General features: G+C 46.3%; 1 protein-coding gene across 18 annotated transcripts in view; it reads left to right on the top strand.

Moving 5' to 3' along the window:
- The window catches only part of ank3b (ankyrin 3b), a 121000-nt gene that overhangs the window by 52397 nt on the left and 51963 nt on the right, over nucleotides 1–16640 (top strand). For 13 of the 18 annotated variants that reach the window (XM_063002668.1, XM_063002664.1, XM_063002672.1 and 10 more), the window contains exons 2-13: nucleotides 5600–5701; nucleotides 5957–6055; nucleotides 6783–6881; nucleotides 8155–8253; nucleotides 8362–8547; nucleotides 8896–8919; nucleotides 10304–10402; nucleotides 11985–12083; nucleotides 13336–13434; nucleotides 14585–14782; nucleotides 15192–15290; nucleotides 16247–16345. In XM_063002668.1, coding sequence (XP_062858738.1) covers nucleotides 5600–5701; nucleotides 5957–6055; nucleotides 6783–6881; nucleotides 8155–8253; nucleotides 8362–8547; nucleotides 8896–8919; nucleotides 10304–10402; nucleotides 11985–12083; nucleotides 13336–13434; nucleotides 14585–14782; nucleotides 15192–15290; nucleotides 16247–16345 — 1302 coding nt within the window. The remainder of the gene's footprint in view (nucleotides 1–5599; nucleotides 5702–5956; nucleotides 6056–6782; nucleotides 6882–8154; nucleotides 8254–8361; nucleotides 8548–8895; nucleotides 8920–10303; nucleotides 10403–11984; nucleotides 12084–13335; nucleotides 13435–14584; nucleotides 14783–15191; nucleotides 15291–16246; nucleotides 16346–16640) is intronic. The other 5 variants (XM_063002674.1, XM_063002669.1, XM_063002677.1 and 2 more) reach the window with 1 other exon arrangement.

Genomic DNA, 16640 nt, shown 5'->3' with positions numbered 1-16640 from the left:
CATGTGTATGGTAGATGGTTGGTGTAACCTTGCTTGTTTTTCTGAGTCTCCACCATATATCGTTACAGTAAAATTATCCTAACGCTGAGGACAATCACATCTTGAGTGACGTTTGAGCGTGTCTTACCCCTCGTGTTTAACATGGCGAGGGCGTCTGACGGTAGATTTGGGAATGTTTCGACTCTAGTATGTGCTGCCAATTCCTGCAAACCTCCAGCTCAGTTTGTTGGACGACGTTTTGCCTCTTAAAGTCGTTCAAAATACCCTAACTTTCACTGTATTCTGTTTATCGATTAAAAGGGACCCAAATGAAACCCACACAGACTGGATTTTATTTAATTTGAGGGTGGCATGTACTGCACTGGGTTTGTTTTGGTTGGTTTTGTCAAACTTAAACCCCAGGATTGGGCTTTGATCCCTGCCGGTAGTAATATTGGAATACAATTTCTTTTTGTTGTTATTTTATGTATGGAATGAAGGCGTACAGGCTGTACTTGTTATTAGGTGTATTTTCGAGACGCTTGTGATGGATCGGTGTTACCACGTGGCCGAACTCCGGACATGCCAGCTTAAAATATCGCAGAGCTTATCAAAGTGAAACGTACAGAGAGCTTAATCTGTGGAATTCCCACGCCAGAGTCTATCTATATCTAAACACCCAACTGGTGGGTAGGAGCAAATACAGACCTATTAGCCCCAGTCTTATTTGCCTTATGAGTCTGACGTGAAATTTCATGTCGCCAGGTTCGCTGGTGGGTAGGTGGGTTTGTTTTTGGATGCCAGTCCATCTCAGTCATCACAAGGGCACTGGTTCAAACCCCACTGTTCTGCTCATTATATGATTTTACAGTCTGTCTTTGCTGGTCAGGGTCGTGGTGGGTCTGATTCATTGTGTGAAATGTAGGAAACACCCCGGCACTCTGTATATTAAAGCTCTTTATGTTTGTAAAGATGAGTATTATTATTATTATTATTATTATTATTATTATTACTACTACATGAAGATGACACGAGCTCCGTCTGGTTATTATCTGCAGTGTAGAACTAGAACACACCGCACTGGTTGTTGTGTTGATTCTTTGGTCCTCCTGTAGGTCAGTAGGGGTCAATCGATGGACCTTCTGGGATATTTGCAGCTGAGGAGGGGGAATCGGATCCTGGGAAGAAAGATGCTCAGAGTTCAGACCCACACACTGCAGAGGATGAACCGCCTGGAATACTGCGTATACACACTAACCCTACGCTGTCTTTCATTTTCTGTTGCCGATGTGAAGTGGGTCGGCACCACGAAAAACTTTATGAAAATAATCATTCCTACAGAAGAATGACTGTCAGTCATTCATTGCTTTATCCTGGTCAGGGTTGCGGTGGGTACAATTCACTGGGCGAAACAAACACCCATAGGTGGTGATGATACTGGTGTGAACGCAGGGTGACGAGCGTTCAGCGATTCGGACGACAAGAGGCGTTTAAACGTAGGGTAGGACTCAGAACCTCAGTGTTGGGAATCGTGTCCCTCTGCACTGCCTAGTTTGGCCAGCACATACGGCACGGAGGCGTAGTGCGATCTGTCAGTCATTAAACGTTGATTGTTCCAGGTGGAAGGATTCCTATATACATTACGGCTTCTCTGTTTCTCTGCCAGCTTGTCGTTGGCACACTTGCATTCTCTCTGAAGCCGCGATGCCGGATCGCTCGATACGGTCCAGTTTTTGCTGACCCTAAACGTCAGCATTCTTTCAGTTTCTGGGAACTGCCCCCAATCTTGCTCCCAGAGATGGTTCCTAAGGTTTCTCAGGAACGTCGCCAGAAGCTGGACGTAGGATAGGGACTTTTTAGTCCTGTCTTTTCCCACACAGCAGACTAGAGAGCAATTTCATCTGCTGCAGGCACTGCAGATTGTGCACACTAGGGGGCGCCCAGCTGACCGGTAGCAGAGCTGAGATTGGAACATTGGTCATTTATCCTGTTATTATACATCATGTCAAATCATTACCTGGGAATGTATATTATCTGTTATACTGATGCACATGTTTTGATATGGGGTGTCTAATAAATTCTTAAATATACTCCTAGTCAAGCGTCTACATACTTTTGGCAATGCTGTGTTTATAATCCTCACGTCATGTCTGGTTTATGTTTCGGATATCCCACATTCATCTCTAAACCAGTACCTTGTTATTTTTTGATCCCAGTTCTGTCCCAGTTCTTTTGGATCAGATCACGGCGTGTCCGGAACATTCCGAGCGCTGAGCCGCGTGTCCGATCTATGCGGGCGGCGTTGGTGCAGTGGTGTGTGTTCATGTGTGTGTGTGTGGGTGTGTTGAGATCTGTACTGGGATGCAGCACTGCAGCACCAGCACTTTTCCATCAGCGCCACCCTGTTCTCTCTCTGCCCTGTGTCTGTATGTACATGCTGACTCCAGTGTTTGTCTGGATACAGGCTGACCGCGCCCTGACCGGCCGGACCCCATAACACCCCCCCACACACACACACTTATACATATACAGTGCCTTGCAAAAGTATTCAGCCCCCTTGAACTTTTCAACCTTTTGCCACATTTCAGGCTTTAAACATAAAGATATGAAATTGTAATTTTTTGTGAAGAATCAATAACAAGTGCGACACAATTGTGAAGTGGAACGAAATTTATTGGATATTTTAAACTTTTTTTAGAAATAAAAACCTGAAAAGTGGGGCGTGCAATATTATTCAGCCCCTTTACTTTCAGTGCAGCAAACTCACTCCAGAAGTTCAGTGAGGGTCTCTGAATGATCCAATGTTGACCTAAATGACTGATGGTGATAAATAGAATCCACCTGTGTGTAATCAAGTCCGTATAAATGCACCTGCTCTGTGATAGTCTCAGAGTTCTGTTTAAAGCGCAGAGAGCATCATGAAGACCAAGAAACACACCAGGCAGGTCCGAGATACTGTTGTGGAGAAGTTTAAAGCCGAATTTGGATACAAAAAGATTTCCCAAGCTTTAAACATCTCAAGGAGCACTGTGCAAGCGATCATATTGAAATGGAAGGAGTATCAGACCACTGCAAATCTACCAAGACCCGGCCGTCCCTCTAAACTTTCAGCTCAAACAAGGAGAAGACTGATCAGAGATGCAGCCAAGAGGCCCATGATCACTCTGAATGAACTGCAGAGATCTACAGCTGAGGTGGGAGAATCTGTCCATAGGACAACAATCAGTCGTACACTGCACAAATCTGGCCTTTATGGAAGAGTGGCAAGAAGAAAGCCATTTCTCAAAGATATCTATAAAAAGTCACCTGGGAGACACACCAAGCATGTGGAAGAAGGTGCTCTGGTCAGATGAAACCAAAATCGAACTTTTTGGCCACAATGCAAAACGTTATGTTTGGCATAAAAGCAACACAGCTCATCACCCTGAACACACCATCCCCACTGTCAAACATGGTGGTGGCAGCATCATGGTTTGGGCCTGCTTTTCTTCAGCAGGGACAGGGAAGATGGTTAAAATTGATGGGAAGATGGATGGAGCCAAATACAGGACCATTCTGGAAGAAAACCTGTTGCAGTCTGCAAAAGACCTGAGACTGGGACGGTGATTTATCTTCCAACAAGACAATGATCCAAAACATAAAGCAAAATCTACAATGGAATGGTTCACAAATAAACTTATCCAGGTGTTAAAATGGCCAAGTCAAAGTCCAGACCTGAATCCCATCGAGAATCTGTGGAAAGAGCTGAAAACTGCTGTTCACAAACGCTCTCCATCCAACCTTACTGAGCTCGAACTGTTTTGCAAGGAAGAATGGAAAAAATTTCAGTATCTCGATGTGCAAAACTAATAGAGACATACCCCAAGCGACTTGCAGCTGTAATCGCAGCAAAAGGTGGCGCTATAAAGTATTAACGCAAGGGGGCTGAATAATATTGCACGCCCCACTTTTCAGTTTTTTATTTCTAAAAAAAGTTTAAAATATCCAATAAATTTCGTTCCACTTCACGATTGTGTCCCGCTTGTTGTTGATTCTTCACAAAAAATTAAAATTTCATATCTTTATGTTTAAAGCCTGAAATGTGGCAAAAGGTTGAAAAGTTCAAGGGGGCTGAATACTTTTGCAAGGCACTGTATGTACATATACAGTGAACTGCACACAAACTAAAAGCTACGTGACTTTTACAGCATCTGATGGATACACAGGCGTGAACGCTGCTGCAGTCTGTTAGCGCACGGCTAATATTTTCAGGAATTAAATCCAGACAGTGCAAGTGCATCATGTATAACTAAACCCATTGTGGAGAAACCAGTACTCAACCACGTTCATTTTATGGTCTTTTGGCTGCAGAATGGGGCTCAGCAGCTCAGTGTTAGGAATCGTGTCCCTCTGCGCTGCCTAGTTTGGCCAACACATAAGGCACGGAGGCGTAGTGCGATCTGTCAGTCTTAAACGTTGATTGCTCCAGGTGTAAGGTTTCCTATATATATATATATATTACGGCTTCTCTGTTTCTCTGCCAGCTTGTCGTAGGCACACTTGCATTCTCTCTGAAGCCGTGATGCCGGATCGCTTGATACGGTCCAGTTTTTGCTGACCCTAGACGTCAGCATTCTTTCGATTTCTGGGAACTGCCCCAAGTCTTGCCCCCAGAGATGGTTCCTAAGGTTCCTCAGGAACGTCGCTACAAGCTGGTGTCCTGCTATGCGTTACGTCACAACAGCATGAAGGGGTTAAATGATGTGTTGACTTGGTCCAACACAATGTTGGTTTTGCTTGCTGTTCTGGATGCTGTTTTAGTGGATCCTGACTAGCCCAAGCGATGATCTTGCTATCTTTTAGTTACTTTGTAGTTCTACAATTACTGACTGTAGTCCATCTGTTTCTCTACATGCTTTTTTACCCCCCTTTCACCCTGTTTCTCAATGGTCAGGACCCCCACAGGACCACCACAGAGCAGGTATTATTTAGGTGCTGGATGATTCTCAGCACTGCAGTGACACTGACATGGTGGTGGTGTGTTAGTGTGTGTTGTGCTGGTATGAGTGGATTTTCAAATATCATGTCCACTCACTGTCCACTCTATTAGACACTCCTACCTAGTTGGTCCACCTTGTAGATGTAAAGTCAGAGACGATCGCTCATCTATTGCTGCTGTTTGAGTCGCTCATCTTCTAGACCTTCATCAGTGGTCACAGGACGCTGCCCACGGGGCGCTGTTGGCAGCTTTTGGTAGGTGGACTATTCTCAGTCCAGCAGTGACAGTGGGGTGTTTAAAAACTCCAGTCATACCAGCACTTCACACACTAACACACCACCACCATGTCAGTGTCACTGCAGTGCTGAGAATGATCCACCACCTAAATAATACCTGCTCTGTGGTGGTCCTGTGGGGGTCCTGACCATTGCAGAACAGCATGAAAGCAGGCTAACAAAGCATGCAGAGAAACAGATGGACTACAGTCAGTAATTGTAGAACTACAAAGTGCTTCTATATGGTAAGTGGAGCTGATAAAATGGACAGTGAGTGTAGCATTAAGGAGGTGGTGTTAATCTTATGGCTGTGTATGTTGGAGTCGTTGTTCGTCTCTTACCTCTGACTGGCGTCTCTGTTTTGCAGACCGACACCAATGCCAGCTATCTGCGAGCGGCCCGGGCTGGGAACCTGGAGAAGGCCCTGGATTACCTGAAGTCCGGGGTCGACATAAACGTCTGCAACCAGGTCAGTTACTTATACAAAGCTGCTTTCACATCATCATCACATGAGAATCTTCTTCCCCTTAAAGCTTCTTTCAGCATCCAAAAAGGTGGAAATCAGAGAAGCTCTATAAATCCGGACTATAAGCGTCTCTCAGTCTCTCAGACTCCTCCCATTAGGTTAATCAGTTGGTCTCGGTCAGATAAGATCTACATCCACATGGTTGTGTCCACATACTTTTGGTCTGTTGACTAACTGACCTTTCCTCTTCGTCTGCAGAATGGCCTGAACGCTCTTCATCTCGCCTCCAAAGAGGGCCACGTGGAGATGGTGGCACAGCTCCTGAAAATGGGAGCCACGGTGGACGCGGCGACGAAGGTAGGCACCACCTTACAGGGGCGGGCGTGGCAACTCCTGCGTCCTCTGATAAACGTCCATCCCCATGCTACTGTTAGACCCCTGAGCAAGGCCCTTAACCCATAATTGCTCAAACTGTATTTTTTTTTCTCATTCTAAATTTGATGGCAGCAACACATTCCAAAAAAAGTTGGGACGGGGGCGTGTTTACCTCTCTGTTACATCATCAGTTCTTTTATGTGGGAACATAAAGATATAAAAATATATTCAGCCTGATACAACAAATCTGCCGGACAGTCACCAATGCACCAACACGAAATGCACCAAAATCTGGTCCCACTGTGGTTTACAAGATGTAACATAAAGCCTCGCATTTATGTGCCTGTTTTTTGTTGATTCATTTATTTAATTATTACTATTTTTCTCTGCGACCCTTTTTTTTGGGTGGTCAGAACCCTGGTCTAGACTGCAGGCAGTCCGGTCTAGCACCTGTCGTGTCTTCTAACAAATCCACACTGTTGCAGGACGTACAGGTTGTGGCGTGGCTTGTACGCTGTTCAGAACTGTGCACGTAGCCCACAGCATTAATGCCACCCTCACAGATGCCCAAGTCACCCATACTACTGGCACTAACACACCGGGCACGTACCGGGCACGCTTGGCAGGAGCCGGTAGTGATTAGGGAGGAATGACGGCACTGTTTAGCTGTTGGAAGCTTTGAATAGTGATGGTGTGTTTATATTCACAGAAAGGAAACACGGCGCTACACATCGCGTCCCTCGCCGGCCAGACCGAGGTGGTGAAGGAGCTGGTGAGCAAAGGCGCCAACGTCAACGCCCAGTCTCAGGTAAGACTGGCATGAGGAAACGCCAAAGAGGATTCTAAGACATGGAACTGATAAGACAGATTATTTAGACATGCCCTCTTCTCAGGAGTAGACAGATCAGCAGGTTTTCAGACAGGCCAGCTGCATTGCTACGTGGTTGGCATGGTTAACGAGTGCCCGTCGCGTCCCGACGTGACCGTACGTGACGACAGGACCGGGATGTTCCGGATTCCATCACGCTGCGTCCTGCGGCTCGATTTCCAGAAACTGCTGGAAAGTCGCTGTGTTATATCACACACACTCTTACACACACACACACACACACACACACAGAGTTTTGCATTAGCGGGAGGAGATTATCTGGAGAGCGGCACACACTCCTCACGAGTGCAGCCTGTGCTGCTGATTCGAGGCGGTAAAAATAGCAGCACTTCTTCAGCGATGGTCAGGAAATGTAAAGCGAGGTGTTTTCATTCCTCCGTCCCGAGTGTCTGTGTGTGGGAGCAGAAAAAAAATCGGTGTTATAAAGAAATACAACGTGTTAGAAAATATACAGTCAGCGTATTTCACAGGGCGGCTGTATGTATGTTGTTTTTAGGTTTTAATTTTCTTTTTTCATTGTTTACTCAGTGTTGCATCGGATCTTTAAATAAAATATAATTTCCGATTAATATGCAAAATAAAGTACATAAACCATCAGTTATTATCAAGAAAAAATTTAACCCTCACTTAATGACTTGTCTTTCAATTTAATGATTTAATTCCAAAATAAATTCTTTGATTTTTATTGATTTATTTCCAAAATAAATTCTTTAAATGTAATGATTTAATTCCAAAATAAATGCTTTACATGTAATGACTAACTTCCAAAATAAATTCTTTAAATTTAATTATTTAATTCCAAAATAAATTCTTTGAATTTTATTATTTAATTTCAGAATTAATTCTTTGAATTTTACAATTTAATTCCAAAATCAATTCTTTAAATTTATTGATTTAATTCCAAAATAAATTCTTTAAATTTAATGATTTAACTTGAAAATAAATTCTTTAAATTTAATTATTTAATTCTAAAATAAATTCTTTATATTCTATTATTTAATTCCAAAATAAATTCGAACACACACACCCCCATTCCCTTCTTTGAATTTATTTTGGAATTTGTTTTGATGGAACAGGGTGTGCTTTTTTTAGTCTGAAAAGGTTTAAAAGTCAGCGTCGGGACTCCGGCGAACCACAGCCAGAGCTGTCTTTCCAAACTTTAATTAATTATAATTCTGTGTGTTTGTCCCAGAACGGTTTCACGCCGCTTTACATGGCGGCACAGGAGAATCATCTGGACGTGGTTCGATTCCTGCTGGACAACGGCTCCAGTCAGAGCATCGCCACTGAGGTACACACACACACACACACACACACACACTCACCAGTCCTACGTGCATTTGAAACATGCCTCACCTGTCAGCTCAGGTATATATTCATGCTGTGTGTGTGTTTATAGGACGGCTTCACCCCGTTGGCCGTAGCCCTGCAGCAGGGTCACGATCAGGTCGTCTCTCTGCTCCTGGAGAACGACACCAAGGGGAAAGTTCGACTCCCGGCTCTGCACATCGCCGCCCGCAAAGACGACACCAAAGCGGCGGCGCTGCTGCTTCAGAACGACCACAACGCCGACGTGGAGTCCAAGGTGACCTTCACGCACCCTGTACCACCATAGGTCACGATCCATCATGTGGTTTTTTACGTTGATGGTACTGGTGGACGTTTTACGTTTTTATCCAGCTGATCCCTGAGTGAACGTCGGTGCTTCTGTAGGTCACAGATTCTCCATCTACCATCCGGTTGTGGTGTTTTGTTGTGTTTTATGGTGTTTTTATGGTGTTTTGTTGTGTTTTATGGTGTTTTTGTGGTATTTTGTTGTGTTTTTGTTTTTATTTACTGTAAATCAGCTCTCATTGGTACCATTGTGACTTTGTGGAACACTAACCATGCCGTTCTTTCCCCCCTCTCGGGTCCATGGCTGCGCCCTCCATAGATGATGGTGAATAGAACCACAGAGGTACATGTGCGGCATATTCACGCCCTTGTCCTGCTCACGCCTGCTGCTTCCTGTTCATGCATCACCCTATTTCCTGTCTGTGTGCTTCGCTTACCCGGTTGCTCATTCATGCCGGTTGCAGTGGGATTTGGGGGGCTTGTGGCACCGCGTTCAGTGTTCAGGTTGTTTATCTGCCATGTTAAAAAAGTTCATTTATTACGCTGCGTCCTGATCGCTGAGAGCAGGGCAGGTCACCATTCGTCAGTGAGGTGCCAAGCATAGCCTGGCACCTGATATAATTGAATTTGTGGGTGAAATATCATAAACAAACGAAGAAACAAATAATGTCCACAGCCTGCAGCTGAGAAAGTGGACAGGACAGGGACAGAGCAGAAGTAAAGATTGGTCGTCCATCTAACCAAGTTCTCTGAAAGGAAACGCAGACAAAGCAAAGGATGGCATTGAATGAGCGGCACTCAGCTTAGATCCAAACGTGGGCACCCCTCTCCTATAGGCTAGCCCACTCATCCCACCATAACCGGCATGGCAGATAGGCATGATTCTGTAACCAAACCCTCCCAGAACCCAGAACCTCAACAGCTCAGTCAGAACTACTCACTAACCCTACTGGAAACCCCTCACAGAGGTGCAGGAACTGACCTGCTGATTATCTGCGCCTCCATGTCCCCTGTGCCGCCCATAAACGGCATGGCAGATAGGCATGATTCTGTAACCAAACCCACCTAGAACCCAAACCTCAAGAGCTCAGTCAGAACTACTCACTAACCCTACTGGAAACCCCTCACAGCTAAGCTCACACACCTACCACACTATATTCTACCACTTGCTGTTTGTTGCTATGCTAAGTGCATCATTTAGACGGACACGATTCCAAAAAAGTTGGGACGGTGGGTGGAATCTACATTAGGTAGAGATTCCTCTTAACTGCTGCAGTTACGACCTCTGCTGGCTGATCGAGGTGCTGCACAGAGACGGGGGATAATGGGGATTAGTGCGTTGCGTGTGCAGGCGTGTTAGGCACGACCCTCTTCTGCAGCAGTAGAGGGGAATATGATAGGGGAATTGGATACGACTAAATTGGGACAAATATTAGAACACTACTGTCCCAACTTTTTTGGAATTGGGGTGTTTAATGCACATCATTTTGGGAGCATGTTTGCCAGCGGTCTCCAGATGCATGGAGCTGTAGGACTCTCAGACGGCTTTATGTCTGTCCGTCCGTCCGTCCAGCTCATCCTGACCCTGCTTATCAGTGTAGGACTGGCTGTACTCCGCCCTATTTCTGCCCCCCTGTCTGCTGTGCTGGGTTTTGGGGTGGGGTGGGGGTTTGGGACAGGGGGTACGTTATGTTCTGACCCCTGTGTTCTTTCTCTGACTGATCCAGAGCGGCTTCACCCCGCTGCACATAGCCGCGCACTATGGCAACATCAACGTGGCTACGCTGCTCCTGAACCGCGGGGCCGCCGTGGACTTCCGAGCCAGAGTAAGACTTCCAACGTCCATCCGTCCATCTATTCATCCACCAATTCATCCATCCATCCAACCACCCATCCATTCAACCATCCAACCATCCATCCATTCAACCATCCATCCATCCATGCATCCATTCAACCATCCATCCATCCATCCAACCATCCATCCATCCATCCATCCATCCAACCACCCATCCATCCATCCATCCATCCAACCATCCATCCATCCATCCAACCATCCATCCATCCATCCAACCACCCATCCATCCATCCAACCATCCATCCAACCACCCATCCATCCATCCAACCATCCATCCATCCATCCATCCAACCATCCATCCATTCAACCATCCATCCATCCAACCATCCATCCATCCAACCATCCATCCAACTAAATGTCCATTCTTTCCTTTATTTATCCATCCACCCATTTACCAAACGCATCCATCCAACCATCTATTCTTCCATCCTTCCCTTTTACCGATCTGAAATCTCCTAGGTCAAAAATTTACAGCCTGGTCAGGGTCACTGTGGGTCCGATTCATTGGCTGAAAGCTAGGAAACACCCCGGACAGATCGCCACTCCAGTGATGCCACTTTCTAGTAGATCCAGTTAACCTGACTGCATTTATTTGGACTGTGGGAGGAAACCCACACAGACACATGGAGAACATGCAAGCTCCATCCAGCCTGGGAATCGAACCCAGGCCCTTCTTTCAGATCTGCATATTTTTTCACTGGGCGTGGCACCTCTACAACCCATACCTACAGTCTCTTCTTGTTAAGGGAACGTTTAGAATGCTTTAACTGGATTGAAACGAGGGATTAGAACCCCCACCCCCCTCCGCAGGAGAATGCAGTAGCGAGCCATGTGTCCGCAGCTGCTGATGCCACTCTGAGCGTACACACACAGCTGCCTGCACTGGAAACATGAGCTTACTGGTTTGAATGGAATCAGAACCATGGGGTGTAGCAGAAAACTTCGGGAGTCTGAGCAGGTACAAGAACCGTCGACAGGTTGTTGGGCAGTCAGGACTCATTAAAGCTGAATGATACCAAGCTATGGCGTCTGGTACTGACCGATGGAGGAGGAGGGCTTTTGTGGCTACCAGTACAGTGGGCCAAACTCTTCTGACCAATCAGAGTGCCCATTCCGTACATAATTTGAAGGACGTGCCGGTAATGTCCTGGTACCTGATACCACAGGAACACTAGATATCTTGTAGGATCCATGATGTATCGGGTCAGAGCTGTATTGACAGCATATAGACGGGTGGTCCTAATGTTTTGGCTGTTTACTGTATGCACATATATATATATATATATAGTGGTGGTCACATGACACATGTGTATTCAGGGGCTATAATGTGGGAAGAATGTGCGCCTGTCACTAGAATAGGGGTGTTATCGTGGTTACTGTTACCATAACATAGTCGACTGTATCGGGCTGGTGGGTCCAGGGACGTGTTATGATGTCATAATAGCAATTATGACATCTGGTTCTAATAGAGTAAATAATGACCTACGTATGAAGTGAAGTATATACGTGTATGTTCATGTCGTATGGTGTGTTTTGCCTCCTCTCCGTTACAGAACGACATCACGCCTCTCCATGTGGCATCCAAGAGAGGGAACAGCAACATGGTCCGGCTGCTGCTGGAGCGAGGGGCGCGCATCGATGCCAAAACCAAGGTCAGAGTCGCCTGTGGTGGCACCGAACCCGCTTCAGCTTTATATTTAAACCCGAGGAAATGAGCTCATGTGTTTAGATTGTGCACCGAAGTACAAGAACACTGGAAAAATAGTTTTAGTGCTTTTCAAACAACACAAAACCCCCTTTACAGCTATAACAGTCTCCACTCTTGCATTTTCCCTAATTTTCCTTCCAATCTAGTCATATCTAAGTATCCAATCACAGTTCGCTTTTTCTACTGCTCCAGACCTCACGGAGGGCCGTGACTAACACACGCCCCCTCCGACACGTGTGCACTATAGACCACTTCTTTTCACCTGTAACAGACGAGTTAATAATAATAATAATAAAAACAATAATAATAATAATAATATGTTGAAATTATATAGCGTTTTTCTTATACCCAGGGTCACTTTCCATATAAAAAGATACCCGTATCGCGCACAGAGGGTAATCGTGGTCCGTATAGGCGCCTGGCCTGCCAGTAGCAGAGCTGAGATTCGAACCCGCGTGTATAAATGCTGCACCGCCCGAGCGCTCCAGGCTCCAGTCTTCTGACGAGTCTTTTCACAAGATTTTGGAGGGCGTCTGTGGGAATTTGTGTTCATCCAGTTAACAGAGCATTTGTGAGTTAAATGGGAAACTCCTCTGGCTCTTATTCAGCATCCCAGTTCATCTCAGAGGTGTTTAATCTGAAGGGTGGTTAAGGTTAGGGAGTTGTGCACGCCACACTTGTCCAGCCGAGCGTTTACGGATCTTATCTGGACTTTGGGAAAAGGGGCGTTGGAGAATGCTGAATCATCTGTAAAGGCAACCATCACACAGGAGGTTGACAGTGCAATGGAAGGACATTAGACATGTCTAAAGTATCATAACATTAAATAAATAAAGGATTAAAATGTGTGTGTGTGTGTATGTTGCAGAACGCTCTACCTGATCAAGAAGGGTGTCCACATATTTATGACCGTATAGCGTAGCATGTAGTGCTCGTAGCGATCCCATCCCACGCTCTGCTCATCTTTAAAGAACGGCGGCGGTCGCATTACATCAGAGCCACATGTGTTTGACATTACGCTCGCTTTAATTACCAGCAGCTGTCGTACGCATCTCTTTTTCCAGTGCGCTCAGACAGACTGGGATCACTGGGAGAAAAGACCCCGTACGGAAGACAGACTGGTCCTGTTGGCAGGAGGCCGAGTGGCTTTTTAACTGAATGTGTGTTTTCTCTATTTGTGTTTTGTGAACATGCAGGACGGATTAACGCCGCTCCACTGCGGAGCCAGGAGTGGTCACGAGCAAGTGGTGGAGATGCTGCTGGATCGAGGAGCTCCGATTCTGTCCAAGACTAAAGTAACGTTTCATCAGCTTTAATCCTTCACTGATGTGGCCTGAACGGTGAAGTTCTCTCTGTCCTTCCTTGTAGATTTCCACTCGTAGTGACCGTTAAATACCTCAATACTTCAGTCTGGTCGGCTGAATAACACTGATCAGCCATAACATTAAAACCACCTTCTTGTTTCTATACTCACTGTCCATGTTATCAGCTCCACTTACCATATAGAAGCACTTTGTAGTTCTACAATTACTGACTGTAGTCCAGCTGTTTCTCTGCATACTTTGTTAGCCCCTTTTCATGCTGTTCTTCAGTGGTCAGGACCCCCACAGAGCAGGTGACACTGACATGGTGGTGGTGTGTTAGTGTGTGTTGTGCTGGTATGAGTGTTTGAATACCATGTCCACTCACTGTCCACTCTATTAGACACTCCTACCTAGTCGGTCCACCTTGTAGATGTAAAGTCAGAGACGATCGCTCATCTATTGCTGCTGTTTGAGTCGCTCATCTTCTAGACCTTCATCAGTGGTCACAGGACGCTGCCCACGGGGTGCTGTTGGCTGGATGTTTTTGGTTGGTGGACTATTCTCAGTCCAGCAGTGACACTGAGGTGTTTAAAAACTCCAGCAGCGCTGCTGTGTCTGATCCACTCATACCAGCACAACACACACTAACACACCACCACCATGTCAGTGTCACTGCAGTGCTGAGAATCATCCACCACCTAAATAATACCTGCTCTGTGGTGGTCCTGTGGGGGTCCTGACCATTGAAGAACAGCATGAAAGGGGGGTAACAAGGCATGTAGAGAAACAGATGGACTACAGTCAGTAATTGTAGAACTACAAAGTGTTTCTATATGGTAACTGGAGCTGTAACCTGGCCAGTAACCATGTATGAGGAAGGAGCATCAGAAAACTGCTGAAAATCTCACGCAGGAAGGTGACGACCACTGAGCGAGAGTACGAGATGGCCAGAACAGAAACAGAGCTACTGAACCACATTTAGTCCCACAAGTTACGTTACTTTGGGTGTGTGATGGACATGATGGCTTTGCACCTCATCCTGGAGGTTGACAGTGCAATGGAGGGAAATTAGACATGTCTAAATTATTATAGACGTAATTAATAAATAAATAAAGGATTTAAATGTGTGTGTGTGTTGCAGAACGGTCTGTCTCCGCTCCACATGGCCACCCAGGGCGACCACCTGAACTGCGTCCAGCTCCTGCTGCATCATGACGTGCCGGTCGACGACGTCACTAACGATTACCTGACCGCGCTGCACGTGGCGGCGCACTGTGGGCACTACAAAGTCGCCAAGGTCATCATGGACAAGAAGGCCAATCCCAACGCCAAAGCGCTGGTGAGTACTCATCATACTAGTAACCAGAAAGGCTTTGGTTTAAACCCCATTACTACAAGGCTGTCACTATTGGACCCCTGAGCCAGGCTCTTAACCCTAAATCACTGTAAATGTGCTAATCTAAAATGGACACAAACGTACAAACTTTGTTCCTGCACGGCAGCATGGAAAGCTGTAACACACACAAACACACACACACACACACACACACTTGAGTAACTGTAACAGAACGGGTGTGTCGAAACCTCGAATCAAAACCCTGCCAAGCTTCACATCAGCAGGGAAATAAAGCTTGAAAACACATCGAAGCTACGACGAGGCCTGAAATAGACGGTGTCGTGTGTTTTTAATCATGTGCACCGGTGCAAAACATAACCAGGAGTTTTGATCGTTGTTTTTGGGGTTTCAGAACGGGTTCACGCCGCTCCACATCGCCTGCAAGAAGAACAGAATCAAAGTGATGGAGCTGCTGCTGAAGAACGGAGCGTCGATCCAGGCGGTGACCGAGGTGAGGACGGTCGGAGGAGGGGGGCGGTGACGGGCGTGTCGGGGTGTCTGCGGACTCGCCGTAGCCGTGAACGACCTCGTTGAATGAGGATTTTCTGAAATACTAATGTCTAATGTTCAAGGTCTAAATTGTCCTTGATTGCTGGTGTCACCAGAGAGGAACGTAGACTGTCCTGCGGTGTGACGCCACAAGACACTAAAATAGAGTTTAAGTGTCATTTTATGTAAACTAGAAGGAATATTTGGTCCGTATTTGTTATTCAGAGCTGTTTTTAAAATAAAAATAAAACACACAAGGACCGGATGAACCATGAACATCGGAACTGGACCACAGAGCGATGGAAGAAGGTGGTCTGGTCTTTCTTTTACATCACGTGGATGGCCGGGTGCGTGTGCATCGCTTACCTGGGGAACACGAGCCGGCGTAGGCGGCGTGATGCTTTGGGCGACGTTTTGCTGGGAAACCTTGGGTCCTGCCATCCATGTGGATGTTACTTTGACACGTCCCACCTACCTAAGCATCGTTGTAGACCACGTCCACCCTTTCATGGAGACGGTATCCCTGAAGACTGGATGATGCGCCCTGCCACAAAGCAGGAAGGGTTCAGGAACGGTTTGAGGAGCACATTTGGTCTCCAGATTCCCCAGATCTCAATCCAATCGAGCATCTGTGGGACATGCTGGACAAACAAGTCCGATCCGTGGAGGCTCCACCTCACAACTTACAGGAGTGAAAGGATCTGCTGCTACAGTAACATCTTGGTGCCAGATACCACAGCACACCTTCAGGGCTCTAGTGGAGTCCATGCCTGACGAATCAGGGCTGTTTTGGCAGCAATAGGGAGACCAAGACAATATTAGGACGGTGGTCATAATGTTATGCCTGCTGTGATTAAACCATGAACTAATATTAACACCACATGGTTCTAATCGTCTTTCTTTCTTGCTGTCTGCCAGTCCGGACTCACGCCGATCCACGTGGCCGCCTTCATGGGGCACGAAAACATCGTGACTCAGCTAATAAACCACGGCGCATCACCAAACACAACAAACGTGGTGAGTACTGGAGCACGAACCCTACTTTTATGTGGCTTCGGTGCCCACACACACACACACACACACACGCAGCTAATGAGTGAAAACAGAGCCCGATAACGTTAAAGCAAAACAACGGAAGGAATTCGGCTCTGCACATACGCCCGCGTCCCGTCGGAAACCTGTCACTGTGTGCTCCGATGCAATAAGACCTTTTAGGGTAATAACAGTGTAGGTTCACGTCCCAAACCAGGGGCCTGGGTGAGCGCAGGTCTAAGCCTCTTTAGGCTCCTGTAATTACAGTTCCAGGCCGGCA

The sequence above is a fragment of the Trichomycterus rosablanca genome, chromosome 10 (assembly GCF_030014385.1).
Source record: "Trichomycterus rosablanca isolate fTriRos1 chromosome 10, fTriRos1.hap1, whole genome shotgun sequence".
Classification (NCBI taxonomy): domain Eukaryota; kingdom Metazoa; phylum Chordata; class Actinopteri; order Siluriformes; family Trichomycteridae; genus Trichomycterus; species Trichomycterus rosablanca.
Note: the sequence above shows the minus strand (reverse complement) of the source record. Positions and strands in the feature narration are given on the sequence as shown.